General features: G+C 41.4%; 1 protein-coding gene across 18 annotated transcripts in view; it reads right to left on the minus strand.

Moving 5' to 3' along the window:
• Nucleotides 1–16,003, minus strand: part of ATP2C1 (ATPase secretory pathway Ca2+ transporting 1) — a 160,710-nt gene that overhangs the window by 115,724 nt on the left and 28,983 nt on the right. For 6 of the 18 annotated variants that reach the window (XR_014076728.1, XM_081569855.1, XM_081569863.1 and 3 more), the window contains exons 1-2: nucleotides 7,470–7,588; nucleotides 6,567–6,742 (exon numbers count right to left, since the gene is read on the minus strand). The exons of 5 other annotated variants lie outside the window; for them this stretch is intronic. Coding sequence is in view for 3 of the 13 variants with exons in the window: in XM_081569855.1 (XP_081425981.1) it covers nucleotides 6,567–6,572 (6 nt within the window). In the remaining 10 variants the exon portion in view is untranslated. Of the gene's footprint in view, nucleotides 1–6,566; nucleotides 6,743–7,015; nucleotides 7,300–7,469; nucleotides 7,589–16,003 lie in introns of those variants that run through there. 7 more of the 18 variants (XR_014076729.1, XM_081569851.1, XM_081569858.1 and 4 more) reach the window with 3 other exon arrangements.

Here is a 16,003-nt window from a genome sequence, read left to right on the forward strand (position 1 = left end):
GCCTGGCACTCGTGCCATGAATCACTTTTGTCTGTTCCAAGCGAATGTAGAACTGACACTCAAGAGGGAAGTGAGATAAGATTCCCAAAGAAAGCCTGAACCAACTAGCATTTCTGCCCCTCCCAATATATAAATGCAGAGGTAGGTGCAGCAAACATTCCACTAGGGAAACTCTAAAACAGCAATCAAACAAATCTAGTGAAATAACTGCATATATTCAATAAAGACATATATAACACATTCATAACATGATATACAGCATCAAAATGTTAATTTATTTATACTGCAAATGAAAGGCTTTGAGGTGACATAAAAATCCACGATCTGTTTTAAAGTTGATTTCTATTCTACCCAGAGAATAGAACTTCATTATATTAATGGTTCTTAGGAAATGCTTTATTTGTTGTGACTTTAAGACATCACAATCAAGATAACTTTAAATTCAGTACCTGAAATTCATAACCTAATCAAAAGTTTTAATTTATACTTCACAGTCTAAAAAAAACAAAACAAAACAATGATCAAGAAAAGTATTATGGGTAACATCCTAAATACTTCTGCCTTATTATTCTGAGTTTTCCTGTAAAGGGTTGAACATTAAACACCAGTACAGGGTAGCAAATACACTCAGTGTCAGGGTCCTACTGCTATTTCAACTTTATCAGATTATTTGTTTTATGTAAGTAAATAAACAAATGAAAATAATTTCTACAAGGATCCTTCAATGTCTCAGAGTTTTCTGAAAGAATTAAGAGATGCATTGTGCTAAATTGCTATTATTTCCTCGTGGGGGATACAAGTTTAGGTCTGTGTCATCATGAAATGATCAAAAGCCAAGCCAAAAGACCTCCCTTAAGAAATTATCATTAACAGGAATATTAAAGACATAATCTTATTCATACAGTCTCTAATATCAGATGTAGAAAGGCTGAAGTTGAATTAGATGTCCCGTTAGGAACTATCTTAAAGTGATCTTCTGACCCCTGCTGTTACTGTCTCTCTCTTTCCTTAACCTACTATATATAGCCTTGTAACATGTCATTCCATCTTTTCCTAAATGTATCCAATAAGCTTAGCCTAAACTAACCTAATTGAACACAATTTGGGTAATTGCCTTGTACAGTCGACTTGCCTTATCCACAGGTTCTGTATAGCAGATTCAACCAACTGCAGATCAAAAAAATTCCAGAAAGATTCACAAAGCAAAACTTGAACTGCATGCTAGCAACTATTTGCATTGTTTCTACAGGTATTTACATAGCATTTAGATTCCATTAGGTATTATAAGCAGTCTAAAGATAACTTAAAGTGTAAGGGAGCATGTACATAGGCTATATGTAAATTATGACACCATTCTGGATCACGGACTTGAGCATCCTCAGATTTTGATATCTGTTGGGTTCCTGGAACCAATCCCCAGATACTAAGAAAAGACTAGTTCTAAGATGTATACCTTTGTCAATATTAACTTACAACCTTAAAGCTGAAAGACATATTAACCAGTGCATATAAATACCAGCCATATAAATTCAAGAGGAAATTACACTGAAAGCCTTGTGGTTTTTTTTTTTTTTGCGAAATCTTTTCCTGCAGGAAACGATGGCATTAAACCAAGAGTTCACCCAACAAGTTTTTACTTTACTGTCTTTTACCAACACTTGTCCCCATGAAATCTGTAAAAATAGACTTGTCACAACTGATGCCTGAAATTACTATAAAGAAAATCTATCTTTTAACAAAGTAAAAGTGGGAAGAACTTTTGAACTTATAAAGAGATCTTTAAGATGTTACATGTAACAACGATGTAATTTAAAATTATCAGAGCTAATTTTACCATTAAGCTAAGGTGTTCTTCGGAGAAGGCAATGGCAACCCACTCCAGTACTCTTGCCTGGAAAATCCCATGGACGGAGGAGCCTGGTAGGCTGCAGTCCATGGGGTTGCGAAGAGTCGGACAGACTGAGCGACTTCACTTTCACTTTTCACTTTCGTGCATTGGAGAAGGAAATGGCAACCCACTCCAGTATTCTTGCCTGGAGAATCCCAGGGATGGGGGAGCCTGGTGGGCTGCCGTCTATGGGGTCGCACAGAGTCGGACACGACTGAAGTGACTTAGCAGCAGCAGCAAGGTGTTCTTAGAGCTTCTCTTGTAGCTCAGATGGTAAAGAATCTGCCTGCAATGCAGGAGACCTGGGTTCAATTCCTGGCTTGGGAAGATCCCCTGGAGAAGGAAATGGCAACCCACTCCAGTATTCTTGCCTGGAGAATCCCATGGACAGAGAAGCCTGGCGGGCTACAGTCCAAGAGGTCGTAAAGAGTCAGACACGACTTAGCGACTAAACCACCACCAAGGTTTTCCTTCCTGCTTTAAAACAAAATTTAAACTTGATTATGAAATTTAAACAGATTATAGTTAACCAAGATCACAAAAGAAAATCAGCCTTGAGGTTCAAGGGGAATGTTCCCTAGACTATTTTGATTGATACTGCTTCAGTTAACAGAGTTGAATTCTGCTGACATTAAATGAATAAATAAAAACATTAAGACAAATCACGTTTTTAGGGCTGAATTGTCAGTAGACTACATTTTACCAATATTCTCTGCAGCATCTTAACTCTGGGTTAAATTACTACAGTTTATAAAATGCTATCACATAATCTCTTTTAGTTTCAACACTTTTCTAGAAATACTAATTAAAATTATTTTATTAACAAAACGGCAAACATAATAAATTATTTTCCACAGCTAAAGATATAAAATATTTTTACAACCTGGTTTTCTATTTCCTGTTAAAGAAATACAATTAACATGGCTTCTCATCCCTTTTTCCTTACAGTTCCTCCAACTATCCTAACACAATCTTTTCTTAACACATTTCCAGTGATTAACAATTTGAACTTGAATAAGAAACTATTCCAGTGATTAACAATTTGAACTTGAATAAGAAACTATTTTAAAAAGTGCAAAGAGACATACTATCATTTTCAAATGCTATCCAAAAAGCTCAAGTGAATTTACTCTAGATGGACTAGCCCATCCTCTAACCTTAAATTAAGCATGTCCTAAAATCTTGAAGGTTATTAATCTCTATATGTAAGGTTACGTTAGTTTCATATGCATTAAACTTATAGCGGTTTTTCTATGGAAAAGACCAGATTTGTTTCAAAGAAAAAAATCCATTATTGGGAAAGATTTGCAAAATTATCCAGCTAGAAATAGCTTTTCTAATAAATCATCCTTTTAAACATCCAAATGATCAATTTTTTAAAAATCAAAAAAAGAGCCATTTATTTGTGCATCTTCAATTCCTAAGTGCTATCTGCGTTGATCTAGGATGTGGATAAAATCCTGACCCACAAATGGAAGTGTAGGACCAGTCCCTGAAATTCCAGGAAACTAACACTTCAGATACTTCCAGTGACTGACTGGAGTATTCATTCTGGAGGCTAAGGCTAAGAACTGGTCAAGGTTTGCCGATATAGTGGGAGGAAGGTCCAGAAGAATCAAAACTGAAGTACGGAAAGAAATGAGCACAGTGGCTGAAAGGAGTCATATAGATGAAGTTGTAGACACGGCACACACCCTAGGACCTCCAGGCTCCTGCTCCAGGGGCCATTGGCAATTCCATCCTGCGCACACCTAGAGGTAGGTGGAACTTACCTATACACCAACCAGAGGAGTTTCTGTTTCTGGGGAACAGCAGCAACCATTCACTCAGACACTCAGCAGGCTGTGTGTCAACCATCCTCCTGGGCACTTTACATAACAGGCTTCATTCTCTCCTCACACTCACCTTCCAAAAAAAGGCATTTAGCCCATTTACAGATGGAAAAACTTAGCAGCTAAGGAAGCTTTAGAAACTGAGTAACTCGTGAGACTTTTTGGAGAGGAAAAAAAAAAATACCTGTCAAGATTCAAATCTAAGCCTGTCTCTTTTTGCACTGTCCCTTGGTTTGTTGGCAGAGCTCCAATTTTTCTCTATGGGCTTAAGGCCTTAACACTAAAGAAAATTCTGCCCTTAACTCTACCCATTCCGTAGCTAATAATGACAACTTCATATAGAGCATTCTGGCCACTACTGTACCCCTTTTCAATATTCAATGTTATAACAACATTACTATGTAAATACTAGGCAAGGCTACTAACGATTAACATTTATTGAGCACTACTGTATGCCACATACTTTAGAACACTAACAACCTAAATGCTACTCACATGGTGTGTGTGTATGCTCAGTTGCTCAGTCATGTTCAACTCTCTGAGACTCCATGAACTGTAGCCTACCAGGCTCCTCTGTACATGGGATTTTCCGGAGTAGGTTGCCATTTCCTACTCCACGGCATCTACCCTACTAGGGATCGAACGAACCGGCGTCTCCTGCATTTTCTGCACTGGCAGGTGGATTCTCTACCACTGCATCACCGAGGTAAACTCTTATCAGTATCTTTATTTCATAGATAAAAAAAGTGAAACAAAACCAGCTTTATTAATGTGCACAAGGCCACATGATGGTAAGCGGGGATCCAGCATTCAAATCAAGTTGTCTGGTTCCACAGTGCATACTCTTCAATGCTAGCCTTTCTCTCTCCCAAGAGAATTTATACTGGGTTTCTCATTTAACTCTAAGTATGTAAGCTAAATATTATCAATCTCATTTACAGATGATTCCAAAGGGGCTCAAAAAGATGACTTTACTTAAAAGTCACACAACTTTTAGTGGTTAAGGTGTAATTCCAATCCATTTGTTTCACACTCGTAATATGCTAATACATCTTATCTGAAAGAGAGCACTATCTATAAAAAGGAAAGCGATCTATGTGTTTCAAAACGGCCAATTGGTTTTGAAAATTTCTAGGCTATATACAAGTTCTTCAAAATGTTTACGAAAAAGGAAAAAACAGTGTTATGGGAATGAAAAACTGACAAAAATGGCCTCGATTATTATGAGGCAGAAACCCCTACCAGTTTTTAAGAATTGAATAATCTTTTACTATGAGGCCAAATCATTATTGAACCATAAAGTACCAAGACTCAGTAAGCTACAAGTGTGCACCATGCTTTCAACGCACAACCACTCCCTCCCACCCCAACAGACAATGAGAACCAGCTTTATTAATCATACTCTGTCATGAGACAGCAAGAAACAGAAAAGCAACATGTAACAATCCACTGACTTTAGGCTACACTCTTAAGTCTGATAACATTCTAAAAGCAGAAGCTCAAGTTTCACGTTATTTAAGATGCAACTATCAACAAACAGGTATATGAATGCATTTAATATTTTGTCTCTTGTGAGGAAAAGATCTGCCTTCCTTAAACCTATTAATATAGACAAGGCAGAAAAAAATTCAGAAAAGTGATTTTCCACACTACCAGCAAAAATTACTGCTTTCGAATGCTGTTTCTAAAGATCCAATTAGACAGGAAAAATCCTCTGCAGTTATTTACATTAGTATTTCAGAAAATGTCTTCCACCAATTATCCATCCGGAGTAAAATTAAGCAATATAATCATGCCCTTTGTCATACTTCCCTCACATCCCAGGGGTCCCAGACAGCAAAACAGATTATCACATATGAGAAACGTCTCTTTTAAAATAACTAGTCCTACTTAGTACAATCAACCTTACGTTTTCAACAATGGAAAAACAAATTAGAAAGCAGCCAAAAAGCCCAACTGCAGCTCCTCTGTACCAGATGCAGATTTTAAAAACCAAAGATATATGAGGACAAAATGTGATCTGCAAACATCTTTCATAGCATCTTCCAGCCCCACTTAAAAAAAAAAAGGAATAAATTATAAAAGATGATCACACACAAGTCAGTCCAAAGAATAGTGTGGTTCTTTCAAGAGGGAAAAAACGACATTTATGCAGAGTTGTTCAACGATTTAAAAAAAAAAACAGTGCTGTGTATGAAAGCATTAAATATTTTATAAGGCCAAAGGAATCGAGTAACATATGAATGATAATCCAGTGTATTTGCAGCGTCCAGTGGACGAACAGGTTCCGCTGTCAACCTCCTAAGGCATGTTTTGAAACGAGGAGGAACTTTTAAGAAAGGAAATCACCTCATAACATTTAGTTAAAGTCAGAGTTGATTTTTGTGAACTGAAAAACACTGAATTTTTTTCCCAAAAACTGAACTTAATTGTTTTCTTTCTTATAAAGGAATCCAGTTAAATCAAATAAAGGCAAATACAGAAAGATGCAGTGCAGAGCCTTCCCTTCCCATCTCCACCTCCCCTGGAGTGATTCCTCTCTGAGAGCAATAGAAACAGCAGAGCTGCCATCAGAAATGAAAACTTCCCTTCCAAACCCCAAGCTAAAGAAAGCAGGTTCCTCGGGAAAGCATTATCAAGCTCAGTCACCCTACAGAACCTTAATTTCCGAAACTCCCTATGTTACGAAAATACAAGCTAGATATCTCAGGAAAGCAATTCCTTGGACACTTCACAATTGAAGGAAAAAATAAAATCAGAACCAAAAACGTGGAGAAAGACAACTTAAAAGCCAACCACCACACCCTCAACTTCGCGCTGCAACCCGCCTGCCGGGGGACCTTTACCTTCATCTTCCATCGAAACTGCACTTGGGTTGATGGCTACAAAGTCTTTAGTGTCAGCCACGGCCACACTGGGAAGAAGGAGAGGAGAACAAGAGAAGCCCCCGGAATCCCAGGCCGTCACCCCCGCTCCCGGCCACGCGGCCCGCGGCTGCGCCCACCACCCCTAGCAGCAGCATCTGCAAGAAAAACCGGAGAAGCAGCGCTGACGGGGGCGGGGAGGGACCGCCGCCCACCGCCCCAGGAGCTCCAGGCCCCGCGCCCGCACCCTGACCGCCCGCATCCCTCAACTCACGCCGGCCGGGCAGCGCCCCGGAGACGCCCCCAGCCGGCTACTCTGGATGCCCCCCCGGACCTGGAAGTTTCTGGAAACTGGGGGACAGTGGGTAATCCGGGCGCCCCACCACCACCACCAAAGCCCCAGACCTCTCTCTGGGCTGCGGGAGACTCACCCGCAAGCTCGCGGGAGCGGCTTGCCAAGCGGCGGCGCCGTAAGGGCGCCTCTCCCGACGTGAAGGCGGTGACCGGGAGGGCGGGCGGGGCGGGAAGGGGAGCAGGTGAGGAGACCGGTCTCGAGCCGGCCCGGGCTCGATGCGGCCCTGCTGGTCTGCTCCCGCCTCCGCCTCCTGGGCTCCGCCCTCCCCGCCGCCCGCCGCCCCGGCGCGCCCCGCACCCGGGTCCGCCCCGCACTCCCGGGCGCCCGCGGACCGAGCTTTGTCGCCACCACTTCCGCCGTGAGGGGCGCGGGCGCAGGCGCACTAGCACGCCCGGGCGGGGACGGCGGAAGTGAGTGGAGGCCAGGTCGCCGGTCCGGAGGGGGCTGCGGCTAGAGGCGGCCGCTCCGATCTCATCACCCCTCCTGTCACCCCGGTCCTAACCCAGAGACGTGCTCGACTTTTCACGCACCTGCCGGGCGCAAGTGTGGGAGAGCCACCCGCTCCCCTGCGCCTGCCGCGCCTCCTCAAGAGGCAGCCGCGGGGTCGGTCCGAGCGGGCAGGCGCAGCCATGTTCGCGGCCCACGAGATGTTTGAGCGCCCGGACGATGAGGCGGGGAGCCCCTCCCGCCGGGCGGCCGTCACAATCTGGGCGGGCGACGCGGGGACCAGCAGCCTCGCTTGCAGGCCTGTCACGGCTGCTCTGCGCTGACCGTGGGACAGGTCCCCGCGGGGCCACATCTCAAAGTTCCATCCCGATGGCGTTCAGCCTCAGCGCACTCGGACAGAGGGAGCCGAGATCATTGGTTCCAATGTGCAACCGGCGAGGCTAGAACAACTAAAAGCCTCGCGCCACGAGATGGAAGCTGAGGAACCGGCGTTACCTTCAGCCTCTTTTGCCACTTGAAATTTCCCCTTGCTCAGCACCTAACCTAGACCCCCATCAAGTCAGTTTTGATGGACGGTTGAGTTTAATAATCCTTGTCAAGTCTGACATAGCAGAGGTTGAACCTAAATCCTCTCGCACCCAAATCCACCAGAGGGCAGGTCCAGCGCATCCTGCAAAGAACTCAAGAGATGGCAAAAGAAACGTCTTTCCTTATATGCTTAGAGGTGTTTTTCTTCATCTACACTTAACGCCTGTTGAAAATTTTGCCCCTTACCCCTCAGGTCCTGTAACATATACCTTATGTGCTTTCTTAAACCACACGTTCAGCATCAAAATAAACAAAGGGACAGGGTTACCTATTCTGTTTGGCCCCAGGTTAAGCTGAACTAGTCTAGGATCAAAAATCCTGGGCAGCTTTATAGGTTGAAGAAACATGATTTTATTGCGTGAGGTCACTTTAAAATGTCAAAAGTGAAACCCTAAAATCACACTATATATATATAGCCATCTTTGGCTTGTATGCGTAATGATTTTTGTTTGTTTAGGGCTGATAAATGTAAGATTATGATTGGTACAACAATGAAAGTTCTCTCTTGCTATGTTTTAATCAATTTGAAATGATTGTTACTGTGGACCTTGACAGCACAGCATCACATTAAAAACATAAAATATCTGAAGTAGGAAATGCACAGGTATAGACATTATTAGCTATTAACATATGATCTTACAGAATGGAGGGTAATTATTAAATTGCTTTGATGAGCTCGAAAATTTTTTTAAGGCAACTTTTCACAGTTCTCTATTGTAAACTGCAATACTCCTGCACTGACACTGAATTCCTACTTAATACCTCCCCCATAGATTTATCATTGCATGGTTTATATCTAAAGTAACTTACAATGGAATTTTACTCTTTGGTTGCCTCAATCGAGAAACCCATTATCCGTATTGCCAAGACAAAAAACCTGATTAACACCAAGGTTGTGGAAGTGACAAATAGATTTAAGGGACTAAATCTGATAGAGTTCGTGATAAACTATGGAAAAGGTTCGTGACATTATACAGGAGACAGGGATCAAGACCATCCCCAAGGAAAAGAAATGCAAAAAAGCAAAACAGCTGTCTGAGGAGGCCTTACAAATAGCTGTGAAAAGAAGAGAAGCGAAAAGCAAAGGAGAAAACAAAAGATATTCCCATCTGAACGCAGAGTTCCAAAGAATAGCAAGGAGAGATAAGAAAGCCTTCCTCAGTGATCAATGCAAAGAAATAGAGGAAGACAACAGAATGGGAAAGACTAGAGATCTCTTCAAGAAAATTAGAGATCCCAAGGGAACATTTCTTGCAAAGATGGGCTCAATAAAGGACAGAAATGGTATGGACCTAACAGAAGCAGAAGATATTAAGAACAGGTGGCAAGAATACACTAAGAACTATATGAAAAAGATCTTCACGACCCAGATAATCACAATGGTGTGATCACTCACCTAGAGCCAGACATCCTGGAATGTGAAGTCAAGTGGGCCTTAGGAAGCATCACTACCAACAAAGCTAGTGGAGGTGATGGAATTCCAGTTGAGCTATTTCAAATCCTGAAGGATGATGCTGTGAAAGTGCTGCACTCAATATGCCAGCAAATTTGGAAAACTCAGCAGTGGACACAGGACTGGAAAAGGTCAGTTTTCGTTCCAATCCCAAAGAAAGGCAATGCCAATGAATATTCAAACTACCACACTCATCTCACACGCTAGTAAAGTAATGCTCAAAATTCTCCAAACTAGGCTTCAGCAATACGTGAATCACGAACTTGCAGATGTTCAAGCTGGTTTTAGAAAAGGCAAAGGAACCAGAGATCAAATTGCCAACATCCGCTAAATCATCGGAAAAGCAAGAGAGTTCCAGAAAAACATCTACTGCTTTATTGACTATGCCAAAGCCTTTGACTGTGTGAATCACAATAAACTGTGGAAAATTCTGAAAGAGATGGGAATACCAGACCACCTGACCTGCCTCTTGAGAAACCTGTATGCAGGTCAGGAAGCAACAGTTAGAACTGGACATGGAACAACAGACTGGTTCCAAATAGGAAAAGGAGTTCGTCAAGGCTGTTTATTGTCACCCTGCTTCTTTAACTTATATGCAGAGTACATCATGAGAAATGCTGGGCTGGATGAAGCACAAGCTGGAGTCAAGATTGCTGGGAGAAATATCAACAACTTCAGATATGCAGATGACACCATCCTATGGCATAAAGTGAAGAGGAACTAAAAAGCCTCTTGATGAAAGTGAGAGAGGAGAATGAAAAAGTTGGCTTAAAGCTCAACGTTCAGAAAACTAAGATCATGGCATCTGGTCGCATCACTTCATGGGAAATAGATGGGGAAACAGTGGAAACAGTGTCAGACTTCATTTTGGGGGGCTTCAAAATCACTGCAGATGGTGATTGCAGCCATGAAATTAAAAGATGCTTACTCCTTGGAAGGAAGGTTATGACCAACCTAGACAGCATATTAAAAAGCAGAGACATTACTTTGCCGACTAAGGTCCGTCTAGTCAAGGCTGTGGTTTTTCCAGTAGTCATGTATGGTAGGAGAAGGCAATGGCACCCCACTCCAGTACTCTTGCCTGGAAAATCCCATGGACGGAAGAGCCTGGTAGGCTACAGTCCATGGGGTCGCTGAGAGTCGGACGACTGAGCGACTTCACTTTCACTTTTCCCTTTCGTGCACTGGAGAAGGAAATGGCAACCCACTCCAGTATTCTTGCCTGGAGAATCCCAGGGACAGCGGACCCTGGTGGGCTGCCGTCTACGGGTCGCACAGAGTCAGACACAACTGAAACGACTTAGCAGCAGCAGCAGCAGCAGCATGTATGGATGTGAGAGTTGGACTGTGAAGAAAGCTGAGCGCCAAAGAATTGATGCTTTTGAACTGTGGTGTTGGAGAAGACTCTTGAGAGTTCTTTGGACTGCAAGGAGATCCAACCAGTCCATCCTAAAGGAGATCAGTCCTGGGTGTTCATTTGAAGGACTGATGTTGAAGCTGAAACTCTGATACTTTGGCCACCTCATGTGAAGAGTTGACTCATTGGGAAAGGCATGATGCTGGGAAGGATTGGGGGCAGGAGGTGAAGGGGACGACAGAGGATGAGATGGCTGGATGGCATCGCCGACTCAACGGACATGATTTTGGGTAAACTCCGGGAGTTGGTGATGGACAGGGAGGCCTGGCGTTCTGCGATTCATGGGGTCACAAAGAGTCAGACACGACTGAGCGACTGAACTGAACTGTCCAGAAAAATTGTTACATACTTCATTCTTAACCCACTGGCAGTTGTCTCACCAATTCCAGGGCATGACAGTAGCAAAACTTGTAAAGAGTAGCTTTCAACCACTTAGCTGATTCTTAAACTTCATCAACATATCTCTACAGTCAGTCAGTCAGTCAGCTCAGTCACTCAGTCATGTCTGACTCTTTGCGACCCCATGGACTGCAGCACGCCAGGCCTCCCTGTCCATCATCAACTCCCGGAGTTTACCCAAACTCATGTCCATTGAGTCAGTGATGCCATCCAACCATCTCATCTTCTGTCCTCCCCTTTTCCTCCTGCCTTCAATCTTTCCCAACATCAGGGTCTTTTCAAATGAGTCAGCTCTTCGCATCAGGTGGCCAAAATATTGGAGTTTCAGCTTCAACATCAGTCCTTTCGATCCTCTATTCTATGCCTGTACAGCACCTCCACCAAGCTGGCCAATAATAGCAATACCAACTTTGATGTCCTGTGTATATGAAAATTATCATTTGTTAACAATATTCAAGTAGGAGCAATGGGAAATGCTTTGGCCACAAGCTTCAGCAATCTCCCTTCTCTCAGCATCTCCTCTGATATGTTAACCTGCATGAAACTTTAATGTACCAGTCTCCACCTCCTCATCTCTGGGGGAAGGGGACTAAAATGTAGGAATCCTGCATTACCTACATTTATGTGTGTATATACATGCAATATGCATATATATATTATGAGACTTTATATATAGATCTAGACATAATAACCACCCTTTTTTCCCTCAAAAAATCATTGTGACGATCTGATAAAGATGAAGACAGGTTGTGAATTATAAGCTATGAAAGTTTAAGATTATCATACAGAAAAATCAGCTAAAATATGGACAGTTAGGAGCTAAAATAAGATTGCTGGCAACAAGAGGTAGTATGTTCAAGTGCCCTCTTAATTCTCCTTTAGAAATAAATGCACTAAAAATCTTTACCCCCATTTTGTTAAAATATTTAACCTATAAAATTAAATATGTCTGATGCAAAAAGGTGGTCACACATGAGCAATAGAGGTGAAATTTGTCAGACATCTCTTCTTTGGGGAATATTACAAAGAGGAAATATTGAGAAAGGACAGACATGATGTTCTAATTTTATTTATACTGTGCCTTATTACACAAAGGTTGTGAGGTATCCTGTTTTTAGTATCAAATTTGATAGCTGGCATTTTTATAAACCTGGATTATAAAGATATATGTGGCTTTTAGGATTTAAAATTCACTTAGGAAAAGTTATTTTTAAATCTCTCCTCAATGTCTTGACTTTTAACTTGTTTAAACTACTCAAAGTTAGCAATTAAGAAATTTTACATAGAGCAACTGAACTGAACTGAACATAGCTGCTAAAAGAAAAAGCTGTCATATTTTAAACTGAATCTTTTAAAAGCATATAAAGACAATATTTTTGTAAATTGACACTCCAACAGAACAACAGAAGTATTTTTCTTCTTATAGGATAAAGGACACGCTAAAGGACATACTAAGGGTCACATTTGGGAAAATACAGTCTTATTCCAAGAAATGTCATATGAAATGAGTGTCATAACAACAGCCTGCCAGTATTTCTATAGATCTCCTTGGTTCTATGTTTTAGCAGTACTGGAAGTGTAAAAACTAGAAGCAAGAATAAAAATCAAATGGGCTCAAAAATGAGCAGTAGAAACAAGGGAATTTAAAGTATATTCTTTTAATTTTTAAAGAAGTTTATTCCAAATATGACTCAGGTCCACCGTTCAAGGGTTCTAAGCATGCAGTGATATTGGGGATCTTTGGTACATAATACTACCAATCTTTTGGGTTGGAGATAAGGGCAGATCAGGGTGCAGGTGAGTGAGGAAAGAAAGAGAAGGAGGGAAAGTGGGTGTGACTTCATATCCAAGAACCAACTCTGCAATTGATTATTTCCATGGAAAATAGCCCTAGAATATTCCATGTTACATATGCAATGTAAGATTTGAGATTAAAATGTACCTATTTAAAAGCCACTCTGTCCAGTTTTCAAGCTGGCATAATTCATCTCTAGTCTCAAAATATATTGTCTATAGTAAATATATAATAAAAGACCTATTGAATAAATGGGTAATCTGAAAATTTTTGTTGTTGTTCAGTCACTCAGTTTTTTCCAACTCTTTGCAACCCCATTGACTGCAGCAACCCAGGCTTTCCTGTCCTTCACCATCTCCTGGAGCTTGCTCAAATTCATGGCCATTGAGTTAGTGATACCATCCAACCATCTCATTCTCTGTCATCCCCTTCGCCTGCCTTCAATCTTTCCCAGCGTCAGGGTCTTGTCCAATGAGTCAGTTTTTTATATCAGGTGGCCAAGGTATTGAAGCTTCAGCTACAGCACTAGTTCTTCCAATGAATATTCAGGGTTGATTTCATTTAGGGCTGACTGGTTTGATCTCCTTGTAGTCCAGAGGACTCTTAAGAGTCTTCTCCAAAACCACAGTTCAAAAGCATCAGTTCTTTGGCTCTCAGCCTTTTTCATGGTCCAACTCTCACAGCCATACATGACTACTGAAAAATCCATAGCTTTGACCAAATAGACCCTTGTCAGCAAAGTAATGTCTTTGCTTTTTAACATGCTGTCTAGCTTTGTCATAGCTTTTTTTCCAAGGAGCCAGCATCTTTTAATTTCATGGCTGCAGTCACCATCTGCAGTGATTTTGGAGCCCCAAAAATAAAGTCTGTCACTGTTTCTATTGTTTCCCCATCTACTTGCCATGAAGTAATGGGACCAGATCCCATGATCTTAGTTTTTTGAATGTTGAGTTTTAGCCAACTTTTTTACTCTCTCTCCTCTTTCACCTTCATCAAGAGGCTGTTTAGTTCCTCTTCGCTTTCTGCCATGAGAGTGATGTCATCTGCATATCTGAGGTTATTGATATTTCTCCCAGCAATCTTGATTCCAGCTTGTGCTTCATCCAGCCTGGCATTTCTCATGATATACTCTGCATATAAGTTAAATAAGCAGGGTGACAATATATAGCCTTGATGTACTCCTTTCCCGATTTGGAACCAGTCCGTTGTTTCACGTCCAGTTCTAACTGTTGCTTCTTGACCTGCATACAGGTTTCTCAGGAGACAGGTAAGGTGGTCTGATATTCCCATCTGTTTAGGAATTTTCCATACTATGAACAAAGCTAGTGGAGGTGATGGAATTCCAGCTGAGCTATTTCAAATCCTAAAAGGTGATGCTGTGAAAGTGCTGCACTCAATATGCCAGAAAATTTGGAAAACTCAGCAGTGGCCACAGGACTAGAAAAGGTCACTTTTCATTCCAATCCCAAAGAAGGGCAATACCAAAGAATGTTCAAACCAATGCACAATTGCATTCATTTCACAAGCTAGCAAGGTAATGCTCAAAATTCTCCAAGTTAGACTTCAACAGTACGTGAACCGAGAACTCCCAAATGTTAAAGCTGGATTTAGAGGAACCAGACATCAAATTGCCAATATCCACTGGATCATAGAAAAAGCAAGAGAATTCCAGAAAAGCATCTACTTCTGCTTCACTGACTATGCTAAAGCCTTTGACTGCGTGGACCACAACAAACTGTGAATACCTGGAAAAGAGTCATCATAAAAAAATTTCATTGTTGAATGAATAAACATAATCCCACTGTTACTTTGCTTCTTGTTTTCTATGAACAAACAAAAACATGAGTCTCTGCTTTCCTTTAAAGCAAAAAAAAAAAAAAACATGGATTTTCAAAGGTTTAAAAATGAACTCACATCTCCAATCCACAAAAGGACAACTTGATCTGAACGAAATAGGTACTAATCATTGCCATGGGTATTTAAGTATTGAGTACTTCCCAGAACAGATGAAATTTCACACTTGGATTTTGAACTCAGGTAACCATTTAGAATTAAAAAAAAAAAAAAAAAAAAACGATGTTGAGGTGGCTTCTTCTGTGCAAGTAGGAAATTTCAGCTGAGCTTGTACTTTGGATTCTAATGGCATGCATATCAATGGCTGACAAAGCCAAAAACATTCTAATTCTCAGCACAATGTTCATTTAATTCCTTAGAGACATCTACTCTTCAGTTATTTCCTTAGATCCATGTCATCTACTCTTAATTCTTGGAAAATATGACTCAGAGATGAGGTGTAAGCCACAGGACTTAGAAAAGCAAAGAAATTTAAATTGCTATTGGCCAGTACCTCCTACTAACTTTGAAAGCCTTGCTTATCGGTTGGATGTTATAAGTAGTTGAAATTATTGGACAGATTCCATAGTGTGTCTGCTAGCTCCCTGCTGTGTTGACAGTAATAGCCTAGGCCTCCCCCCTCCATTTAAAAGCTTTCTCAATTTTACATCAGTAACACCTTCAATCTCTCTTTACTCTGCTGTACACTGGGATCTGAGAAAGCCTTGGGAAAAGCTGCATTTCTTTAGACCTCCAAAATGATTCATTTTACACATAAAGTTTTATACCCAACCATTTTCTAGAAGTCAAATACTTTTGCAAAGCTTGCATCTTTGCCTGAACTTGTCCTCTGTCTTTCCAGGCCACCCACAGAAATTATTTCCCTCCACTGTGCTTCCCATTGGGAGAACAAATGAGAAAAAAGGCACCAAAATGCCATTATGATAATAAATGAAAGAGAAATCCACAGCCCAGAAATTTCCCAAAGCTTTATGAAGATGCTGAAGGTTAGCCCAGGACAATCAAGCAAACAGACCATGTTTCTGTTGAGCATCCTACACAAAATGGAGGACCCATACCAAAGGGATGGTGCAAGATAGGTCATAGAGGAGGAGAATTGTCAATTGGCAGG

Source organism: Giraffa tippelskirchi, chromosome 2 (assembly GCF_054371585.1).
Source record: "Giraffa tippelskirchi isolate mGirTip1 chromosome 2, T2T-mGirTip1v1.2.pri, whole genome shotgun sequence".
In the NCBI taxonomy this organism is placed as follows: domain Eukaryota; kingdom Metazoa; phylum Chordata; class Mammalia; order Artiodactyla; family Giraffidae; genus Giraffa; species Giraffa tippelskirchi.